Here is a 15739-nt window from a genome sequence, read left to right on the forward strand (position 1 = left end):
CATCTGGTTAACTTAGGAACCAAAGAGAAAGGTGTTCACTCTAGAGTGTTACATGAGTTAATCTTGTCACCCCTTAGCTTTCTCCTTGATATGACTGCTGAAAAAACATTAACAAAAGCAAACCATCCTCCTGTACAGGCTCACTGATGCCATCAGAAATGATCCCCACTTTCCTTCCTTAGCTAAGGACCCAAGTGACCAGCAGGGAGGGAGACCCAGCTTCACTCACAACTTTGTTTAGTCTGTCACTGCGGAGAAGCAGCAGTCGAGAGCCTGTGTCTCAGCGGAGGCTTTCTGGTCGTGTTCAATGTCTCTACAGAATCCCACTGAACATTTCCTCTTTGTCTAGGGGCAGGAGCCCATCACAGTTGCAAAATCAAGACAATCACAGTGACGCAGTTTCCCAAATCTTTGGCTGTATTGCAATGGTTGTTTCATTTTGTAATCTCCAACTGAACATTTCCTAACCATGGATTAACAATATAGGTACTGACTGGTTTAACAGTATTTATCCAACATAACAAAATAAACTGCAATTTGTTATACTTTTTTTTTTTTACAAAACATTTTATAAATATTTTTACAAAATGTATACAAAGCAATTTCAAGTGAGACATACTATACAAATGAAGGTATTTAAGCAAATAAAGCCCACACCACACTGACAGTGAGTGACCGTCCTCTGCGCCGGCCAGCCTGTGAGGCCTCCCTAATCTAACAGAGTCTACTAAATTCTCCAGAGCTAAAGGATTTCCTTTTCGTAATCGCCAGTTCAAAATTCGCTTCATCTTTAGGCAGTACTTAAGGACACAGAAAATCAATGCGTAATAACAAATCCATACTTTTCCACAACGACAAACAGATTAAAAACAAAGAAAAGAAAAAGTGATTTGTGTTACTGAGCACGAGGACTCAACTGACTAACCTAAACACCAAATGCTGGCCACTGAGGCAGGTGCTTCCCTTCACCAGAGGGCGCTCGTCCATGAGTTATGACCCGCGTGGTGTAACCTAATCACAGGGGTAAAATACATTTTGTAATCTTCATTTGTCATTATCCAGAGTCTTTCCTCCATAAAAAGTAAACTTACATACAAGGACACAAAAATTTACAAGTTTCATTTTGGTACGTTAGGCTTTCCGTTGTGGGACCAATGTTAGGGCTCAGAAGCCCTGTACTTTGACATATAGGAAAGCTAGGTTTGGGGGAGGAAGGGTTGGGGGAGGAGGAAGGAGGTAACAAATACACACGAGACTTTTCTTGTCTCTAGAATTCCACTGATTTGCAACAATTCATGTAATTCATTAGTAGCCATGTGCAGGCGTCCAGGGCCCATCTTGAATTAGGCAACCAAGGCTATCAGAAGAGCCTGTGACATCAGAGGGGTCAGGGCAGGCTGTCAACCCAGGGTGGCCCAAACAGAATTCTAACTGGCAAACAACTCATCTCTCTAACGGGTTATAATACAGAGGGAAGTCGGCATCTTGGACATTGGCACAAATAAGGGAAAAAGGGGAACTCTAAGATAGCCCAGGTTTTCCTAGTGTAATTGGCTGGGCTCTGGGCTGGGCGAGGGTACAAGGCTCTCTTGAAGACTGGCTGTCTCACAGGGCTTCTTTCTGTAGTGGACAGTGGGGTAAAGGGGGAACATACAGTCTGCTGTTGCTCAATTTCTCTTGTTTTGTTCTAAAGACAGGGGTGTGTTATGTAGCCCAGGCTGGCCTTGAACTCATGACTCTCCTGCTTCAGCCACCTGACTGACTGCTGGGATTACAGGCGTGTGCCAACATGCCTAGACTGTTGCTATGTTGTTTGAAAAGAATCAAAAGCTTTCCTTTCCACTGCAGGCCAGTCTGGAAAAGAAACACTCAACATGATGACCATGGGGACAGCTCCATTTTGGGGATCTAGTAAGGTGGAAATCAATGGGTGCATTTACAGAGCTGGGGGATGAGCAGAGGGTCAGACAGGTGGGCGGTGTGGCAGGGGCTGCGTGTGCAAACACATGGCCCGTGACCTGGCTTTCCCTGCAATGGTTATGATCAGAGAACGAAAGCCGTAACAGAAACATCATGCCCTGGGACAGGCCCACGAGGGAAATGGGAAGGCTCGCTACCTCGAACACAGGCCACCCACGTGGGGGGGTCCTCTCTTTCCGTGGTGACATGTCGGCTGTTGCCCTTGGTTTACTGTGTCGGAATGACCAATACCAGTGCTGACTACTGTTCTCAGAGACAGGAAGCACAAAAAAGGCCAGAGTCCCCTTCAAAAGTTTCAACTGAGAAAACAGAAGACAGCCCTGGGTGCCAGCACTCCTGAGGCTTGGCTATCTGCTCAGAGTGAGGACGTAAAGAGGTTAACGACACAGAATTCAGCAACAATCAAAGACACAAGGTATGCTGACTTCACCCGATCATAAATGCAAACCCTTTCCAGTTACACGCACTGTGACCGGCTCCAGCAGCCTCCCCAGCCCGCTCGCTGCCTTTGAACTGGTTCCCATTGTTCCCGCTGAGCTTGGGAGAGCTTGTATACCTGGGGCTAAGAACAGATCTTTCTCAGATGGAAGTCAACATGGATGTGCTAAAGACAAAGAAAGGTTCTGCTTCAGCAGCGTCAGTAAACACTCAGATGTTCAAGAGGGAGGGCTACAAACGCTCTGCGTCTATGCTACAGCTGTCTTTGCTGGCCAGGGCCGTGGGGTTCCAGGCAGAGCAACTGGCCCCCACTGCTCAGAGAGCACGGAGGAGTCATGCGGACTTCCCTTCACAAATACCCCTTTCCCCAAACAAAAACAAAACCACTAGTTGGGAGCTGCAGTGAGAAATTCTTTAAAAAAGTAGCTTCTATCAATCCTGTTTGATTTTTCTTTAATAAGTCTGTTCTTTTGAAATGACTTATGATTGTCAAAATTTTACCCAGGGCCAAGTGTACTGCGGTCTCATCGAGTGACAGTGCTAAAAACCAACAAACCACAAAACAAGGAAACGAACAACAACAATGGCCATAAGCACTTTCGGAACACTTGCAATGTGTAGGGCCTATCGGGCTGCCTTCTAGAGAGAGATGGGTTTACTGAGGGTCTCCCTGCAGCCACGACGACGTGTATTGCTCTTCAAAAGAACAGGGTCGAGATTAGAAAGGATAACCTGTGATGGAGGACCAAGCAGGCTGGAGACAGGAGACGTTTCCATTTGCTTTGCTGGGAGAGAATGTAACTGGTCCGGGGCGGGGTCTGGGGAGGGCGGCTGCTACTAACACTCAAGGATACTATTTACAGCGGCTTCTAAAATCGAGTCCGTTTCTACAACGCCTTCACTGTGGTCCGGGATGAACTTTTCCAGGCAGTTTTCCTGCGAAGCCATTGGAGAAAAGCTGGGGAAGTCAAGGTCCACGGCGCCGCTGGCCGCGGGGTCGCTCTGCGGCCGCCCCGCCTTCTTGAGTTCCAGAATGTTCTTAAAGGTTTTCTCCAGGCTCTTGGTGAGCTGGAGATCCGGCTGGGGCTCACCCGACCCTTTCATGATGTCTGTGTGTAAAACCTCATTCTTTGGGGAATTCCTCAGGGCTTTGTCCTGGACGGAGTCGAGGCACGGCATCTCCAGGTGCGAGCCGGCCAGCATGCCCGGGAGCTTGCTCTCGGAGCCATGATCCGGCCTGGGCATAGTCTTGCGGTGGCCCTCGGGGCCTGGAGAGCACCCGCTGGCCTTGGCGGGGTCCCTCCGGCTGCCCTTGTCCTCAGGTGCACCCCGGTACTGGCCTAAGCCCCCTTTGTCATATTTCAGTGTTCTACCGTGGCCTTCCGACTTTTTAGCAATGGTTCCCTCTGCAGAGACCACGACGTGGTTAGGCACTAGATGAAACTGGTCATGATTCGCGGCTTCTGCCATGCCCGGCTTGGCTCGGTCTCTGCTTTGGGCCCTGGGCCCCTGATGGAGCGAGCTGGTTCTGCTGCGATGCTGGTCACTCCTGTCCAGTGGTGTCTCGGGTGCAGCCTCGTCAAGTTTGAAGGAACAGCAGAAATCGGCCTGAAAACCCTCTGGGAATGAGATGGGAAAGAGCTTTAATGGTCAAAGTGAGGCCTGGCCCACGACAAGCCCTCCTAACTAGGAGCAGAGCGCAGTCCCTCGGCCAGCTAGGTCTTCTGCTCCTCCTCCCGACCACCCCACAGTGCGACTTGCACAGAAACATGCAGAGACAATTTAACCAAGGGGCATCTTCTCAAAGTAGCCCAGGCTCTGGGGCCAGCTTCCACACAGGAAGCCTAACCCAGGGTTTTGTGCACTCAAAGGAGGCCCTCTACCAAGAGGGCTCCATGCCTGTCCCTCCATTTTCCTTTGGTTAACTGCTGTTCTGAGAACCGAAGTCCTGGCTTCAACCTGCTTCCTTCCTTAGAGCAGCAGCCGCTTTGTGCCAAGGGGGTAGGTAACGCGTAATGAGGTTACAGCCTGGTGTGAGGGCTGGGCCCTTCTCCCAGATCATGAAACTAATGGCCCAAAGACTCACGAAACGCTATCTGCTTGGAAGGACATCGGCCATGGAGGGGCCATGTCTGAGTGTACGGGTTGCACCCTCCTCAGGTTCCGGGAGCCCAGGGATGCCAAGGGAAGCCTTTGTGAGGACTTGAGGCTACAGCAGCAGGGTCTAAGGAAGGAGCGATTCCATCTCCAAAGCACAGAGCACACAGCACACCTCCAAACGGGAGCGCCAGGGGACAAGGGGTCCACATGACAGACACTGCCTGCTCATAAGGGTGTGACAGTGGATGACAAAGTGGCGTGGTTATCAGAAGCTCATTTACCAAAGGCACAGATTTCAGTCTCTCAGAAAGGGATAGAAACAGATCCTCTAATGTCCTCTTTGGAAGGATGTGAGGCTCCTGGTACATACATAGTATTTTTTCCAGACGCGTCCATTAGCCTATCAGTCCACACATAAAATTTGTAAACCTCCTGAGCCAAAGCAGGCCTAAAGCAGAACCTTAATATTGACATATCAATAAGGAAGAGTTAGGCATGGTGGACCTGCCTGTAATACAGCACTTGGGAGGTTGCGGCAGGTGGATTACTATGAGTTCAAAGCCAGTCTGAGTTATATCATGAGTTCTGGCATAGTCTGAGCGGCAGAGCTCAACAAATAAACAACCAAAGCAACAACAACAACTTAAGGAAAAAATACTGCGGGGCCAGAGACACGGCTCAGCTCTTAGGAGTACTGTCTGCACTCACAGAGGACTTTGGTTGGGATCCCAGCAGCCACATGGTGGCTCACCACCAAATGTAACTCCAGGTCCCGGGATGTGACGCCCTCTTCTGGGCTCTGTGAGCACCAGGTATGAATGTGGCATACACACATACAGGTAAAACAACCATACACATAAAAGTTTAAACAATTAAAAAAAGAAAAAGACAAGACATTGGAGGAGAATAAAATCAAAGCAGCTACCCCAGGTAAATGAGTCCACTAAATTATCAAGGTAATGTAGTCAAATATTATCCTAAAGATTAAAATCAGATAAAAACTCCAGGGACTGGAGAGCCGGCTCAGTGGTTAAGAATGCTTGCTGCTCTACCAGAGGACCTGAGCTCACAGCACCCACGTGTGGGGGGTTACAACTGCCTGTGACTCCAATTCCAGGGCATCCAAAACCCTCTTCTGGCCTCTGTGGGCACCCATACATGTGCATACATACACACACAGACAAACACATATAAACTTACATTTCAGTTAAATCGTAAACAGTTCAGTGACTTCAGGAGCTTGCCACCAAGTCTGATGACCTGAGTTCAAGCCCTGGGACCCACAAGCTGTCGTCTGACCTGCACATGCATCTGAGTGCCCCCTTTCTCTCTCTCTGTCATACAAACACACACACACATTTTTAAAATTAAAAAAAAAAAGCTAGAATAAAATAAAAAAGAACATCAGAATATAAAATCCTTTCTAGCATGTGACTTCTAAAACCATTTTTTAGATGGTATAAATACAGGTGAGATTTATGTTCCCTGGACTACTATGGTGTTTATGACTTACAGCTTCTAATCTCAGCTACTCAGGGGACTGAGGCAGGAGCATCACTTTAGACACATGAACGTGAGGTCAATGTGGGCAACTGAGCAGAGAGAAAATTTTTAAAATAAGATTTAAAAAGGACAGATTTGGAGCTGAGTGTAATGCCTCACACCTTTAATCTCCGCACCTGGGAGGCAGAGACAGGCCCTGTGAGTTTGAGGCCAGCCTGGTCTACATAATGAGTTCCAGGACAGCCAAGGCTGCACAGTGAGACCTTGTCTAAGAAAACAAGAACAAAAACAGGTGGGGGCAGGTTTGGGGAAGCTCTAAAATGCTCACAGGGGGTGGCACAGAGAAAAGTACCTGCACAGGGCACTACAACTTCGGTGCCATGCTTCACTGATGTTTTCTTAGACACTGAGAAGCCTCTGACTTCATTTATTCTCAAAGATTAGAATGACTAGGATTTGAAGTTGAACAGGGAAAGCAGTCATTTACCTGAATGTAAAATTCCATTTGGATTTTGTAGACTAGAGACATTCTTGGGATATTCACATACCACTCTCAACTGAGTTAGCTGTTTTCCCTTCCCAGAATTCACTCTCTCTTCTTCTGGACTTACCACAGGTTGGTTCACACAGACCTCCCAAAGGCCACACTGCTCAGGGACTATCACAGCTGTTCCCTAGACCTGTACCCTGACATTTCTTACCAGGATCCACGAGCGCCAGCCGCTTGTCCCGAGACAGGGAAGCTCTTTCCTCCTGGTTGAACATCCTGTCAATCATCACCATCTCAGCAGACGGGTTGATCCTCTGAAAAGGAGAGAGCCCAGTCACTTCAGAAGCTCTTATCAAGGGACAGTGACCACTGTGTGTGGGCAGAGTTGGGCGTCTAGATACTCTAGAGTTCCATCATCACACACGGGCTACACACAGGAAGCTATTACATTTGCTGCTGTTTTCAGACACTCCCATGGAGCCTAGGCTGGCCTCAAACGTGTAGCGATCATCCTGCCTCAGCTTCCTATCTGCTGGGATTATAGTCACGAGCCACCCCCAGCTCTAAGTAGCCCTTTCTCAAATGATAGAACTGGTTTTTATTTATTTATTTTAGTTTTTTGAGACAGGGTTTCTCTTTGTAGCCCTGGCTGTGCTGGAACTCACAGAGATCTACTGCCTCTGCTTCTGAGAGCTGGAATTAAAAGTGTGTGCCACCACGCCTGGTGAGGTAGTCTTATTAGATGGCTCAGAAGTTGGTTTTTTTTTTTTTAAATCAGAAATGGTTGCCATTGACATCTGCTGCTATCACTCTCAGTGATTGCTAAGTGTGAAGTTTTCCTCCAACCACAAACATCTCTCTTTATAAACTATGGTCTGGGTGTGGAAGTCCTTGAACCATCTCTCTGTGCCTTAGGGCCAGCTGAACTGCTCAGGCAGCCATGCTGGGAGCACACTTTTACCATGGCATCTTCTAGGAGCAGGAATCTGTATTTGTTCAGCATCGCTTGGGTCCTTTTGAGGAGTTGGGTGGCGACTTCTTCAAATTCATTGTCCACTTTAAAAAAAAAACAAAAACAAAACAAAAAACGGAGAAAACGATAAGAGAGACAGATCTGTTTCCTGAGACTGGCACCGACTCATTCCCACAACCTACCCGTAGCAAGGATACCCTCCAGACACCCCCTTAGATTAGCCTTCTCTGCTTAAGCACGCTGCAGACAGATGCCCGACGTCCCTGCACTGTGTGTGGTGGCGAACTCAGGCCGGAAACCAAGAGCCCATTATCGCTGCTCTGAGCAGGCCAGGAAGGAAGAGCACCGGACAGAGCTCATGAGCTGGTTCCCTCAGCTCTGTTCCTTCCCAGAAGCAGGGCAGACAGAAAGAGCTGAACAAGTCAAGTCCGACTGTCTGTCTGGGAAGACACACACCAGTCCACGACCCCTTGCAGGTCACGATCTCAAGCTCTGGGTTCTGACTTTTAGTCTGGAGAAATGTCACATTTTCCAACTCACTCTTCCTCAGAATCCTCACAGCACTTTACTGCTGACTCTGGAAGCTACTCTTGAGACCTCCCCGGAAGCTCCAGTGGGTCAGGAGACCCTGGAAGGATCAAGACCAGTGGGAGTGGAGGAAGATGATATCATGGAGGGCTTGGCGGGGGCGGGAGGGAAAGTGGGGTGGCACCAAATCCCCGCTACTGGACTTAGACAATGGCTACAGATGCTAGAACAGGTAGGGTTCTTGGGCTGGAGAAGGGGCCCCGTCCCTAATCTTGTCAGTGTCCCGAAATCCACACAATGCCTTGGACTTGCTTTGAGACCCCAGGGAGCGAACTAGTTCCTGGACCTGATACAACAGTCAGGGTCAAGTTCATGTGCCCTGCAAGTACCTGGAAGGTCACCCACCAGTCGGCAGCCTCGACACCCCCCGCCCGTCAACAGCTGGTGATCCCTTCATGAACTATTAAGAACAAGTCACAGCCCTACCCACGACCCACGGGCTGGGGTATTGAGGAAACAGGAAACCAGTTGCATGCCACTGGTCTACTGATGGGGTGTGTGGGAGGGCAGCCGTGGCCACGGCTGTGCCCTAGGGCCGTGGCTGCTCACCTTTCCTCAGGTCTTCCTCCGTGGGCATGGAGCCCTGGCACACGTGGTAGGAGAGCAGTCTCTGCACTGTGTCGCTCAGTGATTGGAACTGGCTTTTGTCAGGTGTCACAGCATGGGCTTGGTCCCTCTGTAACTGCTGCAGGATGCTTTAAAGGAGAAGCAGAGAGTGGTCAGGTAAGGCCACATCAGGAAATCAATTAGTCAAACCGTTTATTAGCAGTGCCGTTCCTACAGCACAGTGGCACTGCATTCTCCACACTTTTAGTCTGTATATTAGTCCCATGACCCGGACCTCAAGAACACAATGTTCCCACAGGCATCGGTGTGTGGCTGTTCACAGAGACAGGCATTCTCTTCAAGAGCCAAAGAGCAAATAGTGCACTTTATCTCATCTATTTACAGGTCCTGATGAAAGCAAACTGCAGGAAAAGATTTTCAAAGTCATCGACACACGTCCACCCCCTTGTGTGAGTGTGCCCGTGCATTAAGACACACATGTAGAGGTCAGCTCTCCCCTTGCGCGTGTGGGCACTAGACATCAACTCAGCCCACTGGGCTTGGCGGCAAGCTCCTTTCTGCTGCCGAGTCATCCAACGGGGCCCAACCTTGTGTTCTGGAGACTGGTCCTCTCGGGTGCCAACCACTGGCTAAGCAGGCTAGACTGGCCAGCCAGAGATTCCCAGGGGTCCACCTGTGTTTGCCTCCCAGTCTGGGATTAGAGGGCTGGCTGCTGTGCCTGGCTTGTTTTACATGGGTCAGGGAGGGAACCCTCATCCATCCTCACGCTTGCGGAGCAAACCTTTGACAACTAAGCCATCTCCCCAGCTCTCAAATTTCTTAAAAAAAAAAAAAAGTGTTTTTTTAGACAGGGTCTCACTGTGTAGACCTGGCTGGTCTGGAGCTCAGTGTGTAGATCAGGCTGGCCTTGAACTCACAGAAACCCAGAGATCCACTTGTCTTTGCTTCCCACGTGCTGAGATTAAAGGTGTGAGTCATTCAAAGCCCATTTTAAAAAAGGCTAACAAACTCACCATTATAGTGAGGTGTGTGGTGTGTTTAATGAAAACAAGGGACCCTAAGATACCTTGAGAAAAACGGAGAATTAATTTTCCCTTCCGAAGCATAACTTACAAAGCTCCTTTAGTCAGCTGTTTGGCGGCAGGCCTTTTCTGTCCCGAATGACCATCCACCTAATAACAGAACACGGGAAAAAAAAATCACAAAATACAGTTATAGATAAAGGCTGCTATGCTCCAAGTGATTCCCGTTACCTATCAACAAAGACTTCAAATGTGTCGTGCTGAAAACTCAAACAAGCGATCATGGCCGACTTCCTTGTAGTCAAGAGTACCAGAAAGCTGAACAGTAATTTCCAGGAAGCTATCAATGAGCCAATTTTGGGGAAGAACCAAGGTCTTAGAAAGCTAGACACAAAATAGCTTCCCTTCCTTTTCAAGACTAGTAGTGTGAAATGCCTTGAGATTTATACGGCACAAAGGTGGGTCAAAAGACCACAGAAATGGTCTATTTCATGCATTCATGTCTTGTCCTTATATACAAACAAGCCTCCCATCACCATGAACAGACACACTGTTTGCTTTTTGAGTCTTGCTATGTACCCCTGGCTGTCCTGGAAGGCATTGTGTAGATCAGGTTGGTCACAAACCTGTGGTACCAGAACCACTTCTGACATGATGATAGTTGTGATTTTTCCTTTGTGCAGTGTTGGGCTGTACGCATGTTGGGCAAATGCTAACTACTGAGTTACACCCCTATGATGGTCACTTTGGACTATCAACTGGAGAGGATCCAAAAATCCCCTCAGAAAGAAACCTCTGGGCACATCTGGGAGGGAGGGTGTGAAGAGAGACCCTGATTTTGAGTGGCACTACCCCACGCCCTGGGGTCCTGGGCTGAGCAAGGAGGGTGTGAGCTGAGCACCATTCATTCCTGTTCCTGCCTACAGACACAACCCGACCCCTGCTTCACACTCCTGCTACCGTGACGTCCCCAGGGCCTGCACTCTCAAGTGTGAGCCAAACCCCTCCTTCCTCAAGCTGCTTGACAAGTTCCTCGTCCCATAAACGACAAAAGAACTACAATCCCCAACCCTATGGGTGCAGCTTTTATGTGTCTAGCATATGTTAGCTACTGGGGTGCATAAGTATTCGTGTGTGTGTGTGTGTGTGTGTGTGTGTGTGTGTGTGCAGGTGTGTGTATGTGTGTGTGCATGTGTGTGTATATGTGTGTATGTGCATGTGTGTATTATGTGTGTGCATGTGTGTATATGTGTGTGCATGTGTGTATATGTGTATGTGTATGTATATGTGTGTGTGCATGTGTGTATATGTGTGTGCGTATGTGTATATGTGTGTGTGAGTGTGTGTCACTGTTGGGGATCAATCCCAAGGCCTTGCACAGACTAGGTAACTACTTTACACCTGAGCTAGCCCTGTTCTAGCGTCCTTTCTGTTGCTCTGGTAAGATCTCTGAGCAAAAGCAAATTAGGGAAGAACAGGACTTATGTGGCTTGCACTCTCAGGCCACCATCCATCACTGAAGGATGTCAGGGCAGGAACTAGCAGGAACCATGAAGGAACACTGCTTGCTGGCTGTTCTCTAGCATCACTCAGAAAACAGCATCACTCATGGTGGGCTGGGCCCCCATCAAAAAGGACAATCCAGACAGTCCCTTACAGACACGCCCACAGGCCAATCTAAGCTGGGGATTCCTCAGGCGAGGCTTTCCTCTCAGACCACTCCACTGTGTCAAGTTGACAGTGCTAGCCAGGACACTCACAACCCGGTAAGTGCATTTATTTACTTTTTGTAGGGTCTACTACGTGTAGGGTACTGGTGTGTGTGTGTGTGTGTGTGTGTGTGTGTACGTACGTACGTGCGCACCACTGCTAGATAGCAAACCCAGGGCCTTGCACACACTAGGCAGGTACTCCACAACACTCCAGCCCTTCATCTATGAAGGATTCATGAGGCACCAGAAACATGTCAGGAATAGTTGAGAAAGATTCATCCTGGAAACATGAATGTGACCAGGCCTGGCCTCCTGGGAACTGTTGCATGCCCCTGGAGACAGACTGGCTGCATGCACAGTGCTGGACACCAACCACCAATCTTCTTGAGACTACACAATCCTCCTTTAGAGCCATGAAGGGCCACTGCAGACATGCAAACAGTCTCCTACCTGCACAGTTGTCTGGGTAGGGGATGATCCAACTGAGTTTTCCTGCTGTGGCTGTGCAGTCCCCAAGGATGCTGGCATACCTTTGCTTCCAGAATCCTGTCCTATTGGAACGAATGTAGAAGACAGAGCTTATCAGAGACAGACAGTCAGGTCCAGTATGTGCATCCTGAAAGGGGCTTCTTTCTTTATTTTGAGACAAGGTCTTACTATGTAGTCCTGGCTGGCCTGGAACTTGCTAAGTAGACAAGGATGGCCTTGAATTTACAGAGATTATCCTGCTTCTGCCTCCAGAGTGCTGGGATTAGAGGTGTGGACCATCATACCCAGCCTGAAAGGGATTTCTTGATGAAACCCTGTTGGGAGGAAGGGAGCAGGGGACACTCTGATCTATTAGCTATGGAGGCAGAGGTAGGTGCTATTAAACTCTGAGTAGGCAACAAATAGACCCAACTTAATCCATGATAATAAACAGAACTGTGAATGCCATACGCAGTTTTTAGTTGTCTATGGCCTGAGAAATAGGCCTCAGCCTGCAATCTGCCAGTACTTCCGAACTCCAAACTACACCTGCAGGAAGGAGGGCCAGAGGGGAACTCAGAAGGATGCTCTAGCCCCATAGCTGATTGTGTATGGAGCTGGTAAGAACAGTTACTATACGCAGTCGTGGACAAAAGGCTGCTTTTACTCTTAGTGAGAATGGAGTCGAGCAGGTGTTAAGTGCCTTAAAACAGGATACAACCTACATGTTTCCAGTCTGAACACACATACACAGAGAACACGGGGCCAATTACAAAGGTCTGTGTGCCTTGCTCATCAAAACCAGAGCTCATCCCTTCTATACAATCTAATGTCTCATAATTCAGAAGTGCTTCTTTTCTTTCTGAGCGGTATGCTCTACCTCACAACTGATGGAGCCCTGCAGCTGCAGGAACACGCTCCAGGCTTTGGGCGGGAAGGGTACAGAGAAAAGGGATGATAGGGTGAATTCAGAGACCAGGGAAGACTCAGGAGGACAGAGGGGGCGAGAGAGAAGCTCATGTCTCAGGCACTGGGGGGGGTGGGGGTGGGGGTGGGGTGGGGGGCAGACTGCAGCGGACTTCTGCAAAGGCTCCTGACCTGGTAGTGCTGTGCTCAAGAGTCCAGGGATCTGTGGCTGCCTCAGGCCATCTGTGCTCTTGGACGAGGGAATGGGGGAGGTCTGGGTCAAACACTTTTTCTGAGCCTGTAGACCAAAGAGCCAAGAAAAAGGTTAATGTCACTGTTATAAGTATAGATTATAGATTACTTATTTTTTTTTTTTAGATTTATTTAATGTGTTAGAGTGTTTTGCTATGTGTATGTGTTGTGTACCACATGTGTACCCGGTGGCTAGAAGACATCAGATCCTTTGGAACTGGAGTTATGGATGGTTGTAAGCCACCATGTAGTTGCTGTGAGCTGAACCTGGGGCCTTTGCAAGAGCAACAAATGCTTTTAACTGTTGAGCCATCTTTCCAGCCCCAACAGGTAAGTTTAAAATGCCACACAAGCCATTTGAGGTACTGAATGCCTTTAATCTGAGCAAAAGGCAGAGGCAGGTAGAACTCTATGAGTTCCAGGATAGCCAGGCCATCATACAAACACCGTCTCAAAAAGAAAATGATCTTCATTTTTTAAAAAGATTTATTGTTTATTTTTAAATTACCTGTATGTATGTTAGTACGTGTAAGTGCATGTGTCTGCAGAGGCTAGAAGAGGGGTCAGAGGCCTAGGAGATGAAGTTACAGGCAGTGTGAGCCACAGAACGCTGCTTTGGGGAACCGAACTCAGGTCCCCAAGATCAGCGCATGCTCTTAGCCACTGAGCCGTCTCTCCAGTCCCTCAACCAAAGGTCGTAAATTGGTGTCACTTCCAGTTAGATATTACAAAAAGAACCCTAAAAACACTCTTCTGTCACACCGGGAGAGTTTCAGAGTATATCCTTTAAAATCTATAAGCTTATGCAATTTTCTTTTCTTTCTCTCTTTTTTTGGGGTGGGGTGGGATGGGGGACAGGTAGCCCTTGGCTGACCTGACACGGTACATCAGGCTGGCTTGGAAGTCCCAGAGATCTCTCTGCCTCTGCTTGGAGAGTGGGATTAAATGCATGGACTATCACACCTGGCCAATTTTTTTTTTTTTTTTAAAAATGAAGTTCCCGGTATTTTAAAGAACTAAACCAAGGCCCTAACCCATTTTAAGCATCCCGATGCCATCCTGCTCTCACAAGTCATGCAGAGGAGTGAGAGAACTGCTTTATCTCGGTCTACCGTGGACCAATACCACGTTAGCTCATGTGCAGTAAATGAGTGGGAAATGATCTGTTGTCTTTTTTTCTTTCCTTTTCTTTCTTTCTCTCTTTCTTTCTTTCTTTTTTTTTTTTGTATTTTTGTTTGTTTGTTTGTTTTTCAAGACAGGTCTTCTTAGTGTAGCTCTGGCTGTCCTGGAACTCACTCTGTAGACCAGGCTGGTCTTGAACTCACAGAGCTCCACCTGGCTCTGCCTCCCGAGTGCTGGGACTAAAGACATGCACCACTGCCGCCGTCCTAGGCCCTTGAACTCTTGGTCCTCTGTCTCAGCTTTACAAGCAGCTGGGATCGTAGGTGTGTGCCGTCCGGCCCAGTTTTCTTCTTTGCCATACTGACTTGAACCCAGAACTTCGCACATGCCAGACAAGTGCTATGCCACTGAGCTATAACCCCACCCTCTTTAATCTAACTACCACAGTGGCCCAGACTGCATCCTCTGTTTTGGGGACTGGAACACTTGCTGTGACTGTTACACTGTGGGGCAGAGATTGGATGGCACGGGCAGGGCACTGTTGGTGGTACTCTCTCCTGGGGAACGTGGTCTGGCCCCAACATTAGAGATTTATTTTTACTATTATTTGTTTACTTGTTTATTTTTGGTTTTCTAAGAGAGGGTCTATTATGTAGCTCTGACTATCCTGGAATTCACTATGTACACCAGGCTGGCCTTGAACTCTAGATATGCCTGCCTCTATCTATCTATCTAATCCCTAGTCCTGGGATTAAAGGGGTGTGCCACTATAATTGGCTATTTTTTATTATTTGTTAATTAATGTGTATCTACACACACACACACCCTCTCTCTTACGCACTTGCATGGACTCACACGCATACACACACACACACACACACACACACACACACACACACACACACGTGCCTGTAGAGGCCCAAAGAAGGCGCTTACTGTTCTGGAGCTGGAGTGGCCTGATGTGGGTGTAGTGGCCCCCTCAGGTCAGTCTCCCCAGCTCCAGCCCTTCTCCTTGCTTCCGTGGTGAACTTCATCTTGCTCTCATTACAGTGTTACCCAGTTTGTTTCATTTGTTTGTTTGATAGCCAGGAGATGTCCAGGTCATGTCTAGTAAATACAGTAGGAGATGAAGCTGGCGAATGCTAGTCTTTGGTTTTTTGTTTTTTTAAATAAAAACAAAGTTTGCTCCAAGCTGGAAGAGTGACTCTCATCTACGGAGTCCCAGGCACCACCCCAGTCTCCCGAGGCAGGAGCACGGCTCTAAGAAGGCTTGCACTCAGGTTACTCTTTCCCGGCTGTTCTCTCTCTTTCACATTCTTTTGAGATTAAAATATAACTGCATCATTTCCTTCCCTCTCCTCCCTGCAGCACCTCTCATGGACCTGCCGCTTTGTCTCTCAGACTCACAGCCTCCTTCTCCTAATCCGTTCACTCTCTGCTTCATGCTTTCGGGTGAGATGTGGTCTCTGAGCTCCCTGCCCCGGCCACCATGCCCGTCACTAACACTCCCCAGCCATAACAGATTCTCAGACTCTGGACCTATATGTCCAAACATGTTCTCCCTGCTTTCATTTGCCTTGGTCGTAGTATTTTATCACAGCCACAGAGTGACTAATCC

At 48.3% G+C, this 15739-nt stretch overlaps 1 protein-coding gene across 2 annotated transcripts in view; it reads right to left on the minus strand.

Annotated features, from left to right (window-relative positions):
- Nucleotides 1-399: 399 nt before the first annotated feature.
- The window catches only part of Bicral (BICRA like chromatin remodeling complex associated protein), a 60808-nt gene continuing 45468 nt past the window's right edge, over nucleotides 400-15739 (minus strand). For both annotated transcript variants that reach the window (XM_059282445.1, XM_059282444.1), the window contains exons 6-12: nucleotides 12940-13045; nucleotides 11824-11924; nucleotides 9753-9811; nucleotides 8622-8767; nucleotides 7473-7567; nucleotides 6723-6825; nucleotides 400-4037 (exon numbers count right to left, since the gene is read on the minus strand). In XM_059282445.1, coding sequence (XP_059138428.1) covers nucleotides 3256-4037; nucleotides 6723-6825; nucleotides 7473-7567; nucleotides 8622-8767; nucleotides 9753-9811; nucleotides 11824-11924; nucleotides 12940-13045 — 1392 coding nt within the window. In that variant the 3' untranslated portion in view covers nucleotides 400-3255. The remainder of the gene's footprint in view (nucleotides 4038-6722; nucleotides 6826-7472; nucleotides 7568-8621; nucleotides 8768-9752; nucleotides 9812-11823; nucleotides 11925-12939; nucleotides 13046-15739) is intronic.

The sequence above is a fragment of the Peromyscus eremicus genome, chromosome 16_21 (assembly GCF_949786415.1).
Source record: "Peromyscus eremicus chromosome 16_21, PerEre_H2_v1, whole genome shotgun sequence".
NCBI classification, from domain to species: domain Eukaryota; kingdom Metazoa; phylum Chordata; class Mammalia; order Rodentia; family Cricetidae; genus Peromyscus; species Peromyscus eremicus.